Source organism: Falco biarmicus, chromosome 6, assembly GCF_023638135.1.
Source record: "Falco biarmicus isolate bFalBia1 chromosome 6, bFalBia1.pri, whole genome shotgun sequence".
Classification (NCBI taxonomy): Eukaryota; Metazoa; Chordata; class Aves; order Falconiformes; family Falconidae; genus Falco; species Falco biarmicus.
Window position 1 is genome coordinate 30,916,440 of NC_079293.1, and position 21,787 is coordinate 30,938,226.

General features: G+C 39.7%; 1 protein-coding gene across 2 annotated transcripts; it reads left to right on the forward strand.

Annotated features, from left to right (window-relative positions):
* The first annotated feature begins 212 nt into the window (after positions 1–212).
* Positions 213–3,554, forward strand: LRATD1 (LRAT domain containing 1). 2 transcript variants are annotated; one of them, XM_056344340.1, is made up of 2 exons: positions 213–369; positions 1,161–3,554. In XM_056344340.1, the coding sequence occupies exon 2, from the start codon at positions 1,198–1,200 to the stop codon at positions 2,050–2,052; it is 855 nt and encodes a 284-aa protein (XP_056200315.1). In that variant the 5' UTR covers positions 213–369; positions 1,161–1,197; the 3' UTR covers positions 2,053–3,554. The 2 variants fall into 2 exon arrangements, with proteins under 2 accessions (XP_056200315.1, XP_056200316.1); XM_056344341.1 differs by lacking the exon at positions 213–369 and adding an exon at positions 401–536.
* The last annotated feature ends 18,233 nt before the right edge of the window (positions 3,555–21,787 follow it).

Sequence of the window (21,787 nt, forward strand, 5' to 3'; positions counted from 1 at the left end):
CGGACACGCGCAACCCTCCCATTGAACCCGGAGCGCGTTTCTTCGATGGAAATTACTCCCCTCTCCTCCCCCTTTGTCGTTCTTTTCGGTGGAGGGGTCACTCAGCAGCAGCATACCCCGGTGGGCACGCTCGTTAATCCCCCTTCCCCCGGGGAAGCCCCGCCTCCCCACACCGAACGGCCGGCGCGCCGCAGCCCCGGGGCTGGCCGGGGGCGCCCGGAGGCGGCGGGGCCCTGCGCGGCGGAGGCGGCGGCGGGGCCCGGCCGGGCAGTGACGCCGTGGAGCCCCGCCGCCGCCGCCGCCACCGGCGGGTGTAGCGCGGCGCGGCCAATGAGCGGGGCCGGGGCGGGCTCGGGAGCGGCGCCGCCGGTACTTAGGCTCGCCGGAGGGGCCGGGCAGCCCACAGCGGAGCGGGGCGGCGCGGGCGGAAGAGCGAGGCGCGCAGGGGGCGGACGGAACTCACTTCTCTCCAGCGCCCATGGGGACAGGACGACTTTAAAGGAGTTTGGGGGGGTTCTGGCGCTGGGCGACCACGGGTACGGAGCGGGGCGAGAGGGACCCCTTGCGGGGGGGTGCCCATCGCCTGCTCTTTACCCTGCATCTGGCGGGGTCCCGGCCGGGCTGCGGAGGTGGGCAGGCAGGGAGGGCTGCCGGCTCCGAGTCCGTGTGCTCCTCCGGCCGCCCTCCCGCACGCAGCGCTGCCCAGCGCGGCTCCGCTCGGCTGAGCGGAGGGAAGGGCTCGGGACCCTCCGGGCCAGACCCTCCCCGCGCCCCGGGAGCTCTCGCCCCTCGCGGAGCGGAGGCTCCCGGAGCAACTCCGTCCCCCTGCGCAGAGCCGGCAGGGAGCCGCCTTCTCCTGCGGCGGGGGCAGCCGGGCGCCCCGGAACCGTGGGGTTGGGGCAGCCCCGTGCGGCGCGGCCCGGCGAGCGCTGGGGAGACGGGGCTCGGCTCGGCGCCGCCCCGCACCCCGAGGGCAGGGGAAGGATCCGCGCTGGGAGTTTCTGCCTTGCACGGGGGGGAAGGAGGGAGGGATGGGGGCTTAGGGCGGAATCGCAGAAATCTTTTGTATGTGCCTTGATATTTTTTGTTCTTTCTTTCCTTCCTTCCCTACGTTTGTACTCTCCTTCTCTCTGTCCCTGCCCACCCCACCCTTCCTTCAGATCCGGCGATTCCTGCCCTCGCCTCGCCCTGTCATTGATGGGAAATCAACTGGATCGCATCACCCACCTGAATTACAGCGAGCTGCCGACCGGGGACCCCTCGGGGATTGAGAAAGACGAGCTGCGCGTCGGGGTGGCTTACTTCTTTTCGGATGAGGAGGAGGACCTGGACGAGCGAGGCCAGCCAGACAAGTACAGCGTGAAGGGCTCCGGCAGCCCTGGCCAGGAGACGCCCACCCACCACCTCCACCACCAGCTGGTGCTGAACGAGACCCAGTTCTCCGCTTTCCGCGGCCAGGAATGCATCTTCTCCAAGGTCAGCAGCGGCCCCCAGGCTGGGGACCTCAGCGTCTACTCGGTGTCAGCCCTGCCTGCCCTCTGCAAGCCCGGGGACCTGCTGGAGCTGCTCTACCTGGGGCCGTCGGAGCACCCACCGCCGCACTGGGCGGTGTACGTGGGCAGCGGGCAGATCATCCACCTGCACCAGGGGCAGATCCGCCAGGACAGCTTGTACGAGGCGGCCGCGGGCAACGTGGGCCGGGTGGTGAATAGCTGGTACCGCTTTCGCCCGCTGGTGGCTGAGCTGGTGGTGCAAAACGCCTGCGGGCACCTGGGCTTAAAAAGCGACGAGATCTGCTGGACGAACTCCGAGAGCTTCGCCGCCTGGTGCCGCTTCGGGAAAAGGGAGTTTAAAGCCGGGGGGGAGCTGCAGGCTGCTGCCGGCACCCAGCATCAGCAGCAATACTATCTCAAGATCCACTTGGCAGAGAACAAGGTGCACACGGTGAGGTTCCACAGCCTGGAGGATCTAATACGTGAGAAGCGCAGAATCGATGCCAGTGGCAAACTGAGGGTGATCAAAGACCTGGCGATAGTGGATGAGAAAGAATAGGCAGTAGCAGGGGTAAATGGCTATCTTCTTTCTGCCCTGCCCGGGGAGACCAGTCTGCCACAGAGACAGGAGGCTGCACCAGCTTTCCATGGGACACTACTGGAAGCAGGATCCATGGCAACATTCCAAAAAACCAGCATCCTTTACACCCATAGCCAGTATTTTGTTTGGCTTTTAATAGCATTAAAGTTGAAAGAGCGAGAGAGAGGAAGAAAAGAGGGGGGAGGTGCAGGAAGGCTGTTCTCAGAGTATGTGGACAAAGTCTCCTGTGGATCGATGTTGATCATTCTAGCAACATGCCAATAAAATTTCAAATTGAAATTTTTTTTTAAATGTACTTCATGGCTTTAATCCATGATCAGTTTTAAACATCTGGGGCCATAGATGTGGATCTAGCTAATATTTCCCTTGCAGCCAACCAAAAGCTTCAATCATACTTTGTGAACTGGGAGGGGAAAGAGGGGTGTGGGAGGGTGGTGGGGGTGGTGGTAAATGCCTCTTTGTTTTGTTTCTCAACATTGTTGCTTCAGCCTTTAGCTGCAACCCAAATTTTGTCCCAGCCAAGTCTGGAAAGATACTAACAGGGAAAAATGCTTTCCCATTTCTGGTTGAAATCTATCACATTTAAAATATTTGTCTTTGCTTTCTGTTTGCAGCTTTCTGCTAAATGTCATCATAATGCATAAGCTCTTTCCACCTCTTCCTTCCTCCCACTCACCCTGCCTTTTTTCTTTTGGACAAAAGTTGGTAAGCAGCTGTTTTCCTGAAACTAAATCCATTGGTTAAAGGAAGTGGTGTATTTTGGAGAACAGTATACTCAGTGTTGCTCCTCAAGAGACCCAGCCTCTAGTATCTCGTGCTTGAGCTGTGGATTTGTATTGCTGTAGTGATTCTCACTGCACCACTGCTTCAATACCTCTTCATGCACAGGTCAACAGGAACTTGCAAGAAACAAATAGGTTTGAATTCTGCATGTTGCTTCTTTGAAACAGCAATTTATTGCATAGTTACAATTCCACTTGAAAATAGATGTAATGTAGCCAAGCTCATCTTGCATTTCAAATTCCAAGCGATGAAAAATCCTGTTCAGTCTAAGTTTAGAAATCCACAGCTGCATTTAAAAGATGCCTTTTAATGTGATGTGAGCAACGCTTTGTTTGTATTTCAGATCCTATTCAGTCATTGCTTAATTCTAAGTTTTGAAGTGAAAGATCAGAGTATTAAATATATATTTTAAAAAATTAAGTATATTGGGGCATTTCTAGAGCTGTCTATTTTTTTTTAATTATTATTCTGAGCTGCATACGACTTGTAATAAGCATTTTGTCTTTGCATGTTTCAGTACTGGAAAGAAAATGCATTTGTTTTTTGTCCCTTCTTCCCACATCAATGTCAGATGGCAGAACAGAAGTAATACCCCTCTTCTGTATATACAATACACTCCACCCCTATCAATGTACTGTGTCCTGGCTCCTTTTTGTATTAAACAATGTCACAAGCAACCTTGTTGCAACAGTAATTTCATTTCTACGGAAGTGCTTGCCTCCCATAGCTGAAGCTGTGAGGGTGGAGTGTACTTCATTGTAATAAAAGTATCAGCACAAATATCTTTAAATAAAAATGGACCCCGAAAAAATAAAACAAGCCCCCAAAACTTCACCCCTTGAATGAAGGTCATCTAACTGACCTTGGTTTTGCTGATACATTTGGCAAAGTTATGTGGTAATAGGCAATGTTACTTTTTATCTACTCCCTTAAAGTACTTTAATTAGTACAATATAGGGTAAAGATGTGAAAAATGTGAATTATTACTGTTAAATTCCTGCTGAAATAGCCTCAAATCACAGCATACCTTTTAATGTGTAATATTTTAGCTTTATATTGACAATAGTTGCTGTCTGATGATAGCTTTCTCTGTAATGTGAACAGTTACCTACATAGTATTTGTGTATCTTAATTATTTTACTGCATTAGATCTCCCAAATTGTCTGTTAGAACTAATTTCCATTTATCATTTGGTGGGAGCACTGTGGGATTGTAGAAAGGCACTGGCTTTACACCTGGGGCACTTACAAAAAAAAATTAAGACTTAAGTGGTAGAAGAAGGAAGGCTATGCAAAAGTAATTTATTTGAATTTCCCCTTATTAAAAATATGCATTAGCAAACTGAGGTTGTAAGAGGCAGGGAGAATTATGTGAAAGGGGAATAAAAAATGTTTATGAAGACAGGAAGAATCAAGTAGAGTCACGTTATTTTTGATTTCTGGAATGCTTTTTCTTCAAACTGCTCTTAGATTAACATTATAGGATTAAAGAGAGGATCCCTGCACAAACAGCATTACATGTTCTCACTAGTGAGAATTTAAAAGATGGACTGGTTTAAACTTCCAAATACTCCATCACTCAGCCACTTTAATACTGCTGGGTGGGGTTTTTTGTAATTATTTACTAATCTGGTTCATAAATGTGGCAATTTTCCTTGTTTTAGCTAGCTAGATGTAGAATGGTATTTTGTGGTATATAAAGGAAGTTATAGGAACTCATCTGTGCTTATTTATTAAAGTTCTGTCAGAAGTCTTTGGCATCACTCCAAATTTGTACAGATAAAGGTAATGACAAAATTAAGGCCTTAGTCCTTTGCATAAGATCTGGAGAAATGTATTGGAAAATAATCAGAGATGGTATTAACCTAGGATATATTATTGCCATGACTGTGTTCAAGTAGCAGTCTGTTATTAATAACAAAGATACCTGTACAGACTCTTTTGTTTTTTTCTTTCACTAGATTTCAGTCCAGAGTTATTGACAGCAATCTGGGCCTGATTCATAGTCCATTGCAGTTAATGGAGAGGCTGTCACTGACTTCTGTGAGCTTTGGATCAAATTTTATTGTTTAGGAGCTGGTTAAAATTTGTGGACCTTGAGAAGAAGTAAGATTTAAGATGGCATTTCAGAGACCAGTAGGGCCACCTACCTGAGGTGGGAGACAGTGGAAACAGGCAATACTGTGAAAATAAGGGAAGAAAACAGACTAGTTCTGAAACAAGCGGTATTAATTTGAGATGGCAATAGGGTAACAGTGAAAAAGACCAAGTGAGAAGTGGGTATAAAAAGTTGTTTGGTACCTTGAAACAAGAAATGGAAGGCAGGGGAGCAGTCGGCTGCAGGAAAGGCACTGATGTGAATGACTGACAGGTAAAAAATGTAATTGATGATACTCATCTTTCAGGATCAGTGACCTGCCTGAGTTAACATTTCCATTTCCAGCAGTAAAGATATTGACAAATTATATTATATCTGTGGAATCTGTTTACATTCTTCAGTCTGGCTACCTAGGGTAAATATTTATCTCTCATTCATTGCTGTTGAAGTACTGACTTGTAATAGGGCTGCAATGTTAGGTTACTTTGCACATCTTTCTTTTGTGTCACATTTCAAGCTTTCTGTTAGCTATTTGGGTAGCAGTTTTATAGACTTTTTTGCTTGGATACAATTTGCTTTGTCTTTTCAAAATGCAAGCTTTTGAATTGCTTTGAGGCTAACATTCTATTAAAAATTCAGTTCATGTTCTCTTGAAACATGGAGAGCCTTTGTGAAATGTTTTACTGTTATGACCAAAATGTTTACTGGTTACTGGCTGCACATACAGGTAGAGGACTGTAAGGATGGGTAGCAAAACAGGTTTTGTTACTGTCAAATTTTGTCTGCATCTCCATCTTACGTTTCCAGGTTACTTTGTTTTCATTTGTTCGGATTTTTTTCCCCTCTCAAGTCATTATGGTTGTATAAAATGAAAAAAAAAAGAAGGGAGGGAGGGGGGAAGAAAAAACCCTACCCTTGTAGCGTAGTTTTTAGTGCAATATGCTATTGATCCATATGTGGATTTCAGATTAAAAGCAGTGTGTAACAAGATATGGCCTTCAGGGTGTGACAAGAAATGGCCCTTGGTCTGCGCTGGAATGTGCGCAGTCTTCATTATCCTGCATAATTTCATTTTAGTGTCTTTCATATTCAGGTAAGTGATGTGCAAAAATTGGTTGGAGTTTATAGGTCTATTTATGCAATGTGTTGAACATCTGTGACTTCAACCAATGTTTGCTGGAGCTGGAGGAATGCTGGATCTCACTTGAGATGTGCAGCGTTTTGTGGGATCAGGTACATCAGCCCACTTGGTTCCCAACCCTCTGTCTGCAGCTACAGAGGAAGCAGTGGGCTGGGATAGCTACTGCTAGTTTTAATATTTAGTTACTTTCTATGAAAGATTTCTACTAGAGTAGCTTAACAGTGTTCTGTCCATAATTGTGCTTGGCTGTGACTAAAATTTGTATGTGTTGTTGCTTATGCTGTGCAAACAGTGTGTTTTCTGCTTTATAACCCAGGAGAAAGATGAAAGTCCCAGTCCTGAAGAATTAATCCAGTAATATGTAAGGAGGTATGATTGGGCTACTATACTGAGGACAGTTTCACTGCAGAATTAGGGTCTAAAGGATAATAATATATGACTAGAGTGTGATCAAGTGCTGCTGTTAGTTCATGAGTGTCAGTGTTTCCATGGCAAGTCTGGAATTTATTTACTTACTTTATTATTATGAAATATTTAACTTCTCTGTACTTTCAGTTCAAATTTGACATGTAAAACTGCCCTTTGCTCGTGGATCCTCAGACACAATGTTAGTTTCATCTGTCAGATTTTTTACAGTTTTATTGTAAAGAAAATTAATGAACACTGGGATCAGATACTTTACTGAACTGCTTGTAAATCAAAAAGAGGGTAGATGTTAGGCTGGAATAAGGCAATGAACTAAGAACCTTCTGTCACTTGGCATATCAGTGGATTTACTCCAGATTATATAGATACAATCTGTATAGATATAAACTATCAGTGCTGTATTTTTTTAAAGTGGTTGTGTTGCTCTCTGTTACCTCTTTTGCAAGATAGTATTATCTTGTCTAAATAATACAAATCCCCTCTGAAGTTCTATTTTTTGCATATTGAAATGCCACTATGCCATTGAAATCAAGTTACTTTAACCATATTTATCTTTGAGAAGTAAACTAGAATTTGTCTTATAGAATTTATAATTGGGCAGCTAGTAATAGCTAGTAATAGGCACTTTTCGTTTCTTAATTTTAAATATTTTGCATGAAGCACAAACATGCAGCTAGATATGTCTAGAGGAATCATAGAACTTCCATTAGCAGAGGCCATTCATATTGAGATTATTATTTTATGAGGTGACACTTTTTCTCTCTTTTTTTTTTTTTGTCTTTTTAATCTTTATTTTGGGGCATTTCTGATTCTGAAGATGATCCATTTATGTAAAACTGCTTGCCTCAAGTGTTTGCAGGATCAGGATCTTTTAAAATAAAAGAAGACCCATACCCTTCGTGGGGCATTTGCTTTGGGTTAAAATCAAGGAGCAGGACAAGCCAAGACCTGATCATCAACCTCCTATAGAATTCAATGGAAAGCTCATGTGTGTGATGTCTACCATTAGGGCCTTAATTGCATATTCTTACTTGTACATATAGTAGTCATCTATGCAAATTGGCATTTTCCTAGATAAAGTGGGTTAATGCTTTTCAAACATCCCTTTGACTTTCTCTTGTGTGGTTGTGTGGGTATATGTGTTGGGCAGAAATGGAAAACTGGAGTTCAGTATACGGGCTTGAGCTTCTGAAATGCTGTAGAACCAGTATCTCCAGGTATTTTGACAGGAACTCAGGTGGAATTTGGAACCAATGTGGGTACAACAGAAAAGGGTGGGAGAGTTTGCAGTTAAACTTCAGACTGTTTAAGGAAGATGTTCAGAACTAAGCATGAAATTTTATTCTTTCTCTTCTCCAAGGTGCATGAGGGTGAGTAACTGTGCACTCCTCATACATAAAACCATTCACACTTTGGAGATCCATGCTACTGCCTAGGCAATATAGGGTGAGTAAAATATGCAGTGTCTCATCAGCCTTAAGTAGCAAATAATTTTTCACAGTTTAAACACTATTTGGATATAGAGTGGCATTGACAATCTATTTTGAAAAGTCATATTTTTAAGCTCATAAGCTAAGTAGCATAATGCTTATAAATGGGAGACCTCAAAAATCCTTTTTGGTAATTCCTATATGGTAGAGATAAGAGCATGTTCCCAGTTTGTGTAAATAAAAGAATAACACGGATTCAAGAAAATGATCATGGGGTAGAATTTGCAAATATATGAAACAATCAAACCCCAGATTTACTTCTGACATGACCCTATCACTCTGCAGGTAAATAAATGGCAAAGATCTAATAGTGTCAGTAAATACAAACTGCTGCATTGTTACACTTCTTCACAAGAGAGTACTTTATGCCACAGAAGGAATATTCCTTGTATGTTATTCAGTATGAGTAATCATATCACAATCTGGTCTTAAAACAGATCTTTTTTCCATATGTTCCTATTGTTTCCATATGCCCTTTCAGTCAGCTGAAAGCAATATAATAACTGAGCCTGAAATATACAGTCATTGTTTGTAAATATTTAAGCAGAAATTTATACGCATATTGATATATAAGTAATAGATATACTTGTACATACATGCATACTGTGTGTGTATATGTTATACATATGCACAAGAAATCTTGACTATTTTGTTAGTATTGGTAATAAATGGCAGTCATTTCAGTATGTGTATTATCTGTGCAACAGATACCTAGGACTTCACTAACAGGATTTTAACACTATTCAAATATTTGTTCTTTAGGGTATGCCATGGTCTTCTGACACCAAGAGAAGTGAGTTAAATATGTGGGTTTTGACATATTGCTACTTACTGGAGGAAAAATATCAAGGAGCACTACACTTTGCAATAATGAAGTACCCTTTTAGAATGAACTATGCTGCTACTGACTTGTGTATTTATAAATAAAATAATGCTCCAGTGAAGTATCCATCCATCTTTCTCTTTGGCATATTTTAATGGATAGTGCCACAAAGGTGTTTTTTTTCATAATTTGAATGTTTTTCCACTCACACTGTAATATTATGGAAGCATAACACTGAAATTGGCTGTGTTCTGTTGTTCAGACATGCTCAATCATTGTATAGTTGTTCCTAAGTAAAGAGGCAACTGGCATTGCTATTTCTTGACTTTTCTCATCTTATCTTTCCTTGAACTGGTATGTTTATTTCAAAAGCTAAATGGTGGGACTTTGAAAAGCACTTATTATTGATTTGACTCTCCCCATTGAATTTGGTGGTGAACTTTCACCAGAATTATTTGCACCATGGTTAGGCTAACACTGACTGCTTTTAGAAATCTTACCTAATGGATACAGGGTGAAAATCTGCTCTGTAAAAACCTGTGAGTGCTTTGAGAGGACTGGATTGCTAAGAGTTGTACTTCTAAGTCCTTGACAGATGAAATTTCATTTCAAGAGCTATAACAATAGCCCAGTTATTGTGTCCTCACCCATTAAGTGTTTGTCTCACGTGATAAAAAGACTATGGATCTTTTCACCTATCCAAAATTCCTTCTCATCAAACCACCTGTGGGCCTTATACCTTTTCCATGGGGACATGGAACAAGCCCATCACTGGAAATCACTGTTACAAAGACTGACAGAACTGAATCCTTGCTCAGGGAATACTGTCATTTCCAGAGGCTGTGGAATACAAAGTATTCCCTCACATATCCTGCTAAAGTTATTTAATAAAATAATTTTATTTAAATAAATAAAATGTATCGCTGCTGAAAGTAGATCCAGTATAACAAATCACAGACCACCCTAACATTGCTGGTAATCAGGACATCTGACTGAGCATCAGGAGCAGTTACTTTTAAGAAACAGATTGCATGTTAAGCTACGTCTTCATTGAGCAAAGGTACCTTAGATGTATGTAAGGACCTGTTAATGTTTGTCACAGAACTATATGATGCAGCTCTGTTTATTTGCTAATGTGACACAGCCGTACTTTAGCTTTAAATTCAAACCTTGTTATATGATATGTCTGCTTACCTGACAAGCTTTCTGGATTGGTATTTGCAGCCTATGCTGATTTTATACCATTGATTCTTCAGTTAGATATAATCAAAAGTCATTAATATTGAAAAGTTCACTTTAATTGACCCATCGAATCATTTTAATTATGGCAATATAAAAGAGTGTTAGGTGCTAGACCCCTACACAAGGGGTCAGTTACTATGCAGATTCATCCTGGCACTAATAGTGCCTGGGTCCCATTAGCTCATAGCTAAGGGCTGTAGAAGAGTTCCTATGTCTTTATCTCTCTTTCAAGTTGGAGGAATAGGGAACAAAAGATTGGCAGAAGAAAAAGGTTCTAGAAGAATGTCATGTTCAGCAGAATTCTTCAGCTGTTCTTTTATATTTATACTTTGTATACAAATAAATTCAGAAACATGCAGATAAAACTTTCACTGTTAGGAGCACCAACTATAGAAATGATACTCTTTATATTTTGGCATGCTAGAAGCTTACATATGTATGCTGAATAAAGGGGGTAATCTTTTGCTTTTCCATTTCACAGCATGCTAGTAACTTTTCTTAATCTGCAGGAACCCAAAGTTGAGTTCACTGTTTGCTGATAATGTACCCCAAGTGCAACAGAAATGTCAAATGTTTGCATACTGCAAGTGATATCAGTACTAAAAACCTATCTTCATTTTCATTCTCCTGAAATCCTTAACCTCATGCATACCTTTGAGCTTGTAATGACTTTCCTAAGAATAATGTCTAAGATAACATGAATGGAAATAAATCAGGAACATAAAATGTCAGAGGAAGAATTTGTTTCATGTTCAGCTACAGTCATATATTTCTTATTTCCTTGAAACAGGAATAAGATTTGTATTGATATTTAGGGAGCCATTCAGTTTGCAAAATCCATAGACCTTTTTTCAATATCTAGGTGTGCTTTACTAAAACAAACAATGCTAAGGAAAAGGAAAATGTACTGTTTGGGGTTTGATAGAGTTGTGTTGGCAACTATAAGCTAGTTTCAAACTGAGGAGCTCAATAACACAAAACACTTGGGTTTGTATCAGTTTTATTCATAATGGTTAGTTTGTTACAAATATGACTAGGTATGTGTGGTGCCTCATCTACTCAGTGCTTCACTGAAGACTTCTCAAACTGGTTATTTTTTCCAAACAATGTCTAACTTCTGCCATCTGAAAATGAAGCCCCCAAGCAGACTCCAGTCAGAAACTGAATGCTGAAGACAGCTTAAGTGGAGCTTGGAAAATATTACTTACCTATTTTAAAAAGATTTCATAACTGTAAAATAAATCTTACAAAACATAGAATTCAATATTGTATCTACTAAACATTAAGTATATTAGAATTTTTAAACATCAGGTTAGTGCTAGTGTATTACATGTAAAAAAGATAGCTGCTAAGCAGTTTATCTTAAAAATGAACCCACTATATCTTGAATGCAAGATGTAGAGGTTGAAAAGGTATTCCTTAAATCTGATTTATGAGCCAATCTACCCCTTCTTGGTGAGGTTTCCATTATCATTCAAATAAATGTGTCTGTGTACATGAATCCTTGTTGGATCTCTGTTATTACTTGTGAGTATTTGTGTGTGAGGATGGCTCTGTGTGATCACAGATAACTGCTACGAGAATACTGGTGTCTATTATCTGTACAATGAGGGTGATCATTAACTGTTAGACAGGAAGAAGGCAATAGAAAAATCAATGCAACCCTGGTCAGAGGAAAAATCAGCTAGGGGTGATAGTAACAGGAATGATCCTTCTGCAAATGACATTTCATCCAGTGGGGGGAATGCATAAATGAATTATGCAAATGCCACAGGGAACAGAGATAAAAATCAATTCTAGGACTTACCAGGCACACAAAATGGTGTGTTGGTGATGCCACAGTGGAATGCATAATGGTCCTCCCACTAGGGCCTCTAGCATTATACCAGCCTGACAAATGGTCGTCAATGAAATGATATTTAGAAATGTCGGTGCAATTTCCATGGTGTCAGCATCATAGTGTAAGTATAAAATGTGCAATATAGGCAATCAGACTAGGTGCTTAGCTTTTTTGGTTAGCTGAGAAGCATCCCATTTACTCTGAGACCTTGGTGAAATGCAGAGTTTTGTTACATAAGGATCTGATTCATCTGATTTCAATTATCAATACAAACTTAGGCTTTCTCAGTACTTAATGGGAATGGAGGGTCAAAGCTACATCATTCTCTGAAGATGCCTGCATCTCCGTTGGCTACAGGAGATGTCTAGCATGGTAATGCTCTTAGTTTACATGCTGTAGTTAAGTGGGACAAAAACAGACTGAAAGGCTCTGATTTCCCCCCTCCTCCAACTTTTTTCACCTAAAAGCTGTACGTAAAAGTTACTCATCTAAAGAGTAGAAAGAGCCATGTTTTCAGAGGAGAACTCATCCTATCTCAACACACACTTCAAATGCATTTCACTCTTCTTGTTTAGTGTTTACACAACTAGGATTAATTGACTGCTGGAGTAGCTAACAAAAATGAGATTAACTGAGAAAAAAATGTGCTGAAATTGCATGCTTTCTTCTCTCCCAGACTAATAAAGCTTGGTTTACTGAGTTGGAGAACGCTGCGTGATGCAAACATAATGACAGTCTTAGACTGTAGATAACTAATAAACACTGATATTTAACAAATAAGCAATTACACAGAAATTATGTCATTACTGTAAACAATATATTAATTAAAGAAAAAGTTAAAAACAACTTTTTAAAATGTCTCTTGAATCATTTGCCCGACTCTTTATTGCACACAGAGGAAAACCTGCTGCCCTCTAGTAAGTTTACAGAACTCAATTATTTTAAGGATTTCCCAGGACCTGATTGCGAGAGCATCTGGACATCTTACAATAAATTAAAAACAAATATTAATTACACAACTCTCCATTCAGATGGCTCAATGCACTTTAGCTGCCTTTTATTTGTCTCACAAAGGACCAACATACTGACATGTTAGTTAATTGAATGCTTGATTGAACAAGTAAACCTTACACCACACTACAGCCTGCCAAATTTGAATTCTGGTGGCCTGCCAGAGGAATAGATTTCCAGTGTGGGAACCCACCACTGATATCTTAGAAAATGTTAATCTGATAGCTCTTTTTAGGAGATCTGGAACTGATTTTAAATTTTATTAGGGGAAATATTATGAGAGGTGTTCTAATGTAAAGCTGGTTTCCATACCACTCGAAGTTTTAAATATTGTTAATGAAATCTTCAGGTTTGTCTGAACAAAAAATAATTATCAGCACATATTTATGATTTCATGTTTTATTCTAGTTATAGCAGATTATTTTTAAAGGAGAACAGATACATTCTGTATTTGCTGAAAATTCTCAGGTGATTATTGATGTTAGTCTTACCTTAACCTGCGTACCTGCAGACAAGCAGAAAAGACATGGGTAACTAATATAGATTACATTTAAAAGCATGTCTTGTGTTAGTGAGAAAAATAAGCATTATGAAATTATGAATCCTTACACAGTAATGGATCCTTTAGGATATCAGCTGGGTAACCATACCAATAAAGGCTTTAACACTTACTATGCTCTGTATTTCTGTAGGTGACAGGATGTCCAGTCAGTCAAAGATATATTCACTTGTCTTCATCAAAACTCATTTAGTTAGTGTTATTGATGGTCAGTACAGTGATAACACAGCAGACTGCGTTTCAGGAGGATGAAGTGCAAGAAAAGAATGTAAACATTTGTGATGGAGTTAACATATTTTAAGATTAACAGCTCAGCTTAGCTGTTATTCAAAACAATGCCAAAAAAATGACTTGAAAGTGATGAAGGAGATTGTAACAGAGCTCTAAGAAATCTCAAAATAAATTCTGAAGTTGAGGTCCTGATGTTAAGCTAATGTTAGATGAAGAAAGGTGGAATTAAAACAGAGCTAAAAGCAGGAAGAAGACCAGAGTTTGATACCCTTAATAGCACTGTAATTTCTCAAGTGCTTAATTGCTGTATTTTGTTCATATGTTCAAGGACTCCTTCATTAACCAGATTCTTGTTTAAGTCTTTTGCAAGCAGAGAAGGGAGTTTGCTCTCCTGTAGCATATAGTGTAGCACACTTTCTAACATTATCTCTAAAGTTTAAAGAGTTCATGCAATCCCCACAATCTCCTCTGCTTTACTCCTGTGATGTGGATTATTGAAACGTAGTCTGTGGCTCCATAAGGGTATGTTGGCACACAGTATGGATGTTCTGTGAAATCTATTGATGTATAGCCTAAAGATTTGCTTTTTTTGAGGATTGTACATGGTTATTCAAGTGTTTCCATTCTTATGGTCCAAAATCAGTTCACTAGCTGGGGACTTGTCATTGAAAAGTGTTATAAGAAGCCCATCTTTCAGGGCTTGAAACTGCCAGTTCCTATTAGTGGCGACATTGAACTTATTTCCCCATTTGTGCCTACTATCTTGAACTAATTGCCTTCCTGTCCTCGAGCTTCAAAGTTAGTATAGCTGTTGCTTTTCTTCAAAGGAAAGATGATCTTATATGTTTTGATGGTAATGCCATTTCATATTTCATCAATGCAAATCTCTTTGACAAGACTGGTGACCTGTGGGTGAGTGCTTTGATTCAGACAGCAGGTGGTAGACCAGTTGTCCCCCTTGTCGTGTTCTTAGATCAGCACATTCCACTCACAAAAGTGGAGATAAAGGCCACAAACTTTCAAAGACTTATTTTCACTTTCTAAAATCACAGAAACACTTAGTCGCATCTCTTTGGCTTTTCTAAAGCAGAAAACCTGTTATTTCCCAGGTACCTTGTTCTTGGTCTGACAGTTCTTTATGATGCTTGCAGTCCTACCTTTTCTCACAGTCAAACAGCTTTGGAATCCAGTGAAATGCAACGAAAACTGCCTGAATGGTTGCAGAAATAATTTTTATGTGGACAGTAATTCCTTTCCTCTTTTGTCCATGAGCATTCCATCTTATCTCACCTGTCCAGTCACCCCTGGCCTAATTCTGGAGTGATAGAAGATATCCCTAATGCAAAATTGGTGTCACTGTGCAGGAAATCACAGAAAATTCAGAGTCATTGGGAAAAAAAAAAAGAAAAAGGATTATTTTCTTGCATTTACCGTTAAAGCATCATCCTGGAAGACAGAATTTCTGTATTCCTTCTGGACCTGTTTCAAGTGCTGTTCAATACATATAAATAAGCAGCAATTGAATAAAATACATGAACATCATCTGGAGCTGTGATCAGAACCCAAGACTGCCTGTAGAAGCTGGAAGAGTTCAAGCCAAAGTCCATCAAAGTCAACAGATACCCTCTGATTCGTTTCAAAGGGTTTTGAATGAGGACCAGACTTGCTTCTGAAGCTCTCTCTAGACTCAATTTGTCCATGGCTATAGTCTGTCTGTAGCTGCCACAGCACAGAATATGAAAGAAACTACTTGAAATGGGGAAGACATTGAAATGCTAATGTTGTGCAATTCTCTAGTATCAAAGGTGAATTTATGTAATAAAGAATTCCAGCTACCTTTCTACAGGTTCTTTTCTTGACCTCTTGATTTCCAAAAATTGAATGTTAGGTCCTAGCTGACAAATTTTACAATTCAAGACAAAGGCAGGAAGCACTTGGATGTCCTTATTTCACAGTTCATTTATACTTTTTAAAGTTTGCTGTGATGGTATAAGCTCTGATTGATCAGGTGCCATAAATCACTTTATCAAATGCCATCAAATAATGACATTTCCTACCTAGAAAGACAGATTCCCAGATTAAAAAATGAGACGCGGAAATCTTCAGTGCTCCCTCAGTGAATTTCACACTTGACTGAAAATTATCTAATGAAAATGGCTGCCTGAGAAATTCCAACACCACTTTGTGGTCCCTGCTTACATTATTCCTCATGAAGCAGAAAAAGTAGATTAGAGATAAAGCAGGAAATGAAAGTGAAATATCATTTACAGTAATATAGTTGGCAACAGGTCTTTATTCTAAGGCTTGACCTTTACTAATTTTTTTTCATTACTGGAAGAATTTCCAAATACTTTTAAATAATTCCATCTTGAAGTAAAATGTGATAATATCTATCTTTGGAAAATGCATTATAGTTAACACTGGTTTTATTCAATTGAACTAATTATTCATTCATTCACTCATTATGAGTGCATTTTAGAAGAAGTTTTGAAAATGCATATGACAATTCAAATACTTCTTAAATCTTCATCGCTTTCCTGAAAACACTTTTTCAGTTGTACAGAGTAGATATAATTAGTTTTATTTCCTGCTTTCATTTGAGGATTAGAACGTTTTAAGAGAGAACAGAAATAAATCTTTCTTCTCCTACTTCCAGATATCACACTAAACTTCTGCTGGTCAACCAATTCTCTTTTCATAATGTCTTCTGAAAATATGGCCATCTCTAGAGCTGGACAAATAATGGTTTTGGTTCACTGGTGATTTTAGTCATCATATAAAAAACTAAGCTAGGTAAGTATCCACGTCACTTGCTTTTCAGATTTGTCCCATTTACACCATCAGACATAAGCAGCAACCAATGACAGAGTTACCTGTATTTGGATTTTAGGGCATGTTGGATTTTTTTATACCACATGACAGTAATTTACATTGAGAAGGATTGTAAGCATCCAAAAAAGAATAAACATATACTGTGGACGTGCTAGTTCCTGGACTGTCCATAAACAGATAGAAGTACTCCTACCAAAATTTTGTTTCTTCAGCTGCCTATTGCCACCCAATTTAATAGATAACAGTGAACAGCCTCCTACTCACAGCACAGCAGGTCTGCTTAAGATTCTGAAGACTAAATAGAAGCCACACCATCTGGTTTTCAATTCAGCAGAAAGCATCAGCTCAGACTGCATCTTGGAATTTATTCTAAGTCCTTGTCCACTAGTTCTCTTCAGAGGGCTGTATAATCTACCTGGTCAGCTCACTGGGCAACTCTAAACTGCTGCAGATGTCAGTTCTACACTCAACCTCACAATTCGTGATTCAGAATGACCTTCATCAAGACATCGCTCAGTTGTGGAAGGCCAAATTAGAGTTGAATATTTTGCTTCTATTCACCTGCATTCAAGCCCCTATAATTATAAACCATGCTACCTCTACTTGGGGGAAGAGGGAGGCAGGAGGGAGAGGAGTGGGAAGCAGAGTAACTGTAACTTTTATGCTACACCAACTTCCTAAAGCTTTTGTGGTAGAAGTAGAGGAATAACAATACCAACTTTCATTAAGAGACAAAAATTGCTGAAGGAATGAATTGAAATTATACGGAGCTCGGGAACAAAATAATATCAATGGAGTGACCAGACAACATTCCCTACCATTTTTCATGTAATGATATCAACACTGCAGTCTCACCTTTGCCTGTTAGGTTGGTCAAGGTTGCTTATTTTCTCCTTTTGTGTATGTCTATGATTCTTTAAGTCTTGGGAGACTCTTGGAGAGAAAAAAACCCCAAACCAACCAATCAAACAAGGGGTTCAGCTGTAAAAAATATGTATGCTTTCATTTTGTCCTGACCTCTGGGTAGATTGTCCCCCACTGTCTTAGCATACCAAACTACTGATATCCACAACAAATGAAAAACACACCAAAACAAACCAAAACCAAAACCAAAAAACCCTGGCATCCATTTTTGTTTTCCAGGGATCTACATATTTTCCTGCTAAATTTCAATAGATCAGAGAGTCCTCTGGTGGCCAAACAAAGGAATTTTGAATGCATTTTCCATTCAGAAGGCCTGGCCTGGCCTCAGCTCTCATGGGCTGTCTCAGACACTGACAGCAAGCAGATGGAATCAGGCTGCAGTGGGTGAAATGGTCATTAGGATAAAATAAGAAGAAAGCTAAAATCTGTCCTCTCCTGAAGAAATAAAAGTGTGCTCACTCATGGCCATTTTGTCATTAATGTCAGCTGAAAATTTCAGCATGCCTATATCAGTCCTGAGAGATAGTGTTAGCTTGACCATAGAGAATATCCATGATTAGGTGACACCAATGGCTTAATCTAACTTTTGTGTATCCTTGTAAGTGAAAGGCAGATACTATTCAGGGCAGGGAAATAAAAGTCTCAAGAATTTATGTTTTCAGTTTCCCTCTGTGGTTACACAAATCAAATCAACAAAAATCACTAAGCAGACCCCAAGGTTAGTTTTTGTGCTTTATTGTATTGTATTCCCTAGATTGGGCTTCCTCTCCCTTTGATCCATGAACTGTTGAGTCTCTAAATTGAATTTACAATTTGAAACCTTAAAACCCAAATTTTTTATTATTTACATTTAATTCTGAAAACATTTTTGTCTTACTAGATCAATCCATGTGTTTTTCTCACTAACCCATCTTTTTACAGTGACAACACCAGAGGCTGTAAGAGAATATGTAGATATTTATCTTTTTCTCTCATTTTAAAAAAGGCACAACATCCTTTCCACAACATTTATTATAATTGATTATAATTCTGAACAGTCTGGAGAACTTACAAATGTCTGCTTCCTCTTTGTTTTCAATTAAGTTCTTGTCTCAGGATTTGCTGTGTTTTGGTATCCTACCTCTATTTTTCATGTAAAATCAATCCTTGTTCTATGATACAGCAAGAAGTTCCCAATCTACTTTCAGGATGTTACTAATGATTTTCTATCCTTAGCTTTTTCACCATGTAGGAATGGGAAACATACTGTGTTTTTATTATGAGCTTTTGTAGGTATTTTTGTGACTGTTTTCTGAGTCCTGCCATTTTACTAATGAATTTCTTGACACTGCTAGATACCTGAGACAAGACTCCAAATATTCTGTATTAATTTGCATCATGGTTTTGTATAAAGACATTGTAAAGCTCCCTGTGTAGACTGTGGTATTTTTTTATACATGTTAACATCTTCCTTGCTTAAATTTTCTTGCTTAAACAGTTCTTAAATTTTTAAGATAATTATTAAGATTCTTTCCTAGTTTTATTTTTCTCCCACAGATTATAAAGAAGATTGGCAGGCCTTTTACATTGTCTGACAAATTTAGGGCCAGTAGGAAGAGGACAGATGAAGTGGTTTGAAGAAGTAACTTACACAGTTGCTCTAAGCAAATTGTTTCTTTATTCTCAGAGTCCAAGTGTCAGATCATGTTATAAAACATTGTACTGAAGAACTCAGCAAAATACAGATGAAATTTCAAATTAGTTCCACAGAAGGTTATTTTTTTCTCCCACAGCAGTTTAAAATGTTTTGAAGTTCCGTTTTCAGAGGAAAGCAATAAATAAATTGCAGGTTTTCAATTATTAAAGGTTTAAAGAAGCTGTTAGGCCTTAATCCAAAATGGCTGCAATAACTCAGTGTTACAGACAAATTAAAATTGTCACAAACCATGATTCGCATAGCAAATTTCCTGCATTAATTTGAAACACATTCTGCGATCACCTGCATAATATTCAACCAGGTCTACTGCAAAACCACCTGAAAAGTCAGTTTTTCATTTGCAAAACACTAAATGCAGTATTTCAATGTCTGCTGTCATTTCCTCCCATGTTTCCCTCTTCCCAGGACTGCACCCAAAACTTTGGCTTGCTGCTTCTTTTGATCTAGCTTGTGCTTCAACAAGTTCACAGAGGCCAAAGAGCTTTTGTTTTCTTCTTTCAAAGTGCTCACCCAGTGCCTAAGAGACAGAGGCCCTCTGGTGCTCTGAGGGAACAGGCTGGCTATGAGAAAAAAGTATTAGATGTTTTGAGCTATCGTTAGGCAGGTTTGCTAAGAAAGATGGAGCAAAGGTGCTACTGCACTGCTCCTCTAACAGTGACGAATTATACTGACTGGCACAATGAGGTGTTCAGAATGTTGCCAAAGCACAAAAATCATAAACTTGGCCAGTGCTCCTTGTGTGAGTTTACCAAAACAAAAACCAAAAAAACCAAGCCCAAAACTGTGCTGGTGAGGAAGTAACACAGAGTTGGTGTTTTGTTCTGTCTTCCTTTTCCTGTCATCTTGTCTTTCCCCTGAGATCCCTCTCCAGATGTCCATACAGGATACCTTCAGCAATTCCACCACCAGGAATGAACACACAGCTGTAATTAAATTCAGCTTTCTTTGTCAGACAGAGTTAGAGATGTGATGTCAAATAAGGAGCGGATAAGACCACCTGCTTGCTTGCTTCAGCCTGGGTGGTAAAAAGTGGCTATGACCCATTGTGCCCAGATAAGAAGTACAGAACCACTTTTTCATTACATTAGTGGACCCCCAGAAAACCACAAGCTTTGCACAGATTTCTGAAGTTAGGTTCCAAACACAAAGGACAAATCCTGCAAATATTCCAGAGAGGACAGTCCACACCGTACAATTCCAGTCCCAGAAAAAGCCCTAAATAAAAACACGTTATGATCTTTATGGACCACACTGATAAAACTTGTCATTCAATTTAACCTTTGAAACACCCTTCCTGTCTCTCTCCCAGATTCAATTTGTGAGTTCGGCAGGGACTATCATTATTGAACAACAAGTGTTTCTCAGAAAAAAGCCAACATAGCTTGGAGAATAATCAGCCTTTTCAGTTTTCTCTCACTAAAGCACCCTTGTAAATTTACTTGAACTCTGATGAGAAAAAGACAGCTGCATTCAAGAGAAGTAAGGCAGCGTGAGTCACAAGGAGCATTTATTCCCTGAAAGCAAGGCAGAAGGTAGTTCTTTTACTCTGCCATCAGTAGGGGTCCAAAATATTGTTGGTGCTGGCAAGGACCTAACTGCCTGCTAAAAAAACTTCAGGGGAGAATAATCTAGTCTTGCCTTAGACATGAAAACATTAACATTTCAGAAGTAGCGTCGCTGTGTGATTTCAGTCTAAAAATGATTTCAAGGAGAGCACTAGTGTCAAACAGCTGGTATGGATAGACAAGTGGCTTATAAGTGTTTCTAAAGCTTGCTTTTTGTTATTCTTTTTCCTCTTTTAGATTCTTAGGGAAATATATTCTTTGTGTCCATTTATAGCATCTAATGTGTAATTATCCCTAACTGAGTGGCAATTGAGTCCTAAGCACACACAAAAATTATTAAAGAAATAAATAAAATCCCAGTTTTCTAAAGAGGAAATTGACAGCAGAAGAATGATGTGAAATTCAGTCATTAGGGAAGTAAATAGATGTGGGGCTACATTTTCTAAAGATTTGTTGTGATCAGCAGTATCCACAATTACATAGTAAGTTTTTTCATAAAGTGCTAATGGCGATGCTAATGGCTAGAGAACTGAAGGAGCTCAGCCTACAATATGCAAAAGCCGACAACTTAGTAGGAGTGATGCTGTCACAGAAAATGACTAAAAAGCTGCTAGGAGAGCATGTGAGCTGCTTTACACACAGTCTGAACATCAGTAAAATGTGACGTTCCTGTCTCCAGTCATTGAATCTGGTGTAGGTAAAATGTCTAGCTTTCAGCAAAGGAATTAACTTTTCTTTTCACTGAAATTAAAGAATGACCCAGGCTATGGAAGTCTGCAATGTTCAGCATTGACTCACTTTAATATTTCATTCATCCATCTGTGCTCAGAGAAATGCCCATTTTGGGAGTCATACGGTTCTTGCTTTTCCAGGTGGGTGTCAACTTTGTTCTGCTACTAAAGTATGTAGAGGACTGAACAGCTTAGAAGAGAAGTTTCCAGAGGTTTCTAAGTCATAAAGTAAGAATTAAGCAGAAAGAGTATTTGGTACAGACTTTTAGTATTTGGCCTATGAAGATGTTAAATACTAGTTG

Bases quoted from the DNA above. Each gene is read 5' to 3' on its own strand.
- LRATD1 (XM_056344340.1), top strand. From the start codon at position 1,198: ATGGGAAATCAACTGGATCGCATCACCCACCTGAATTACAGCGAGCTG.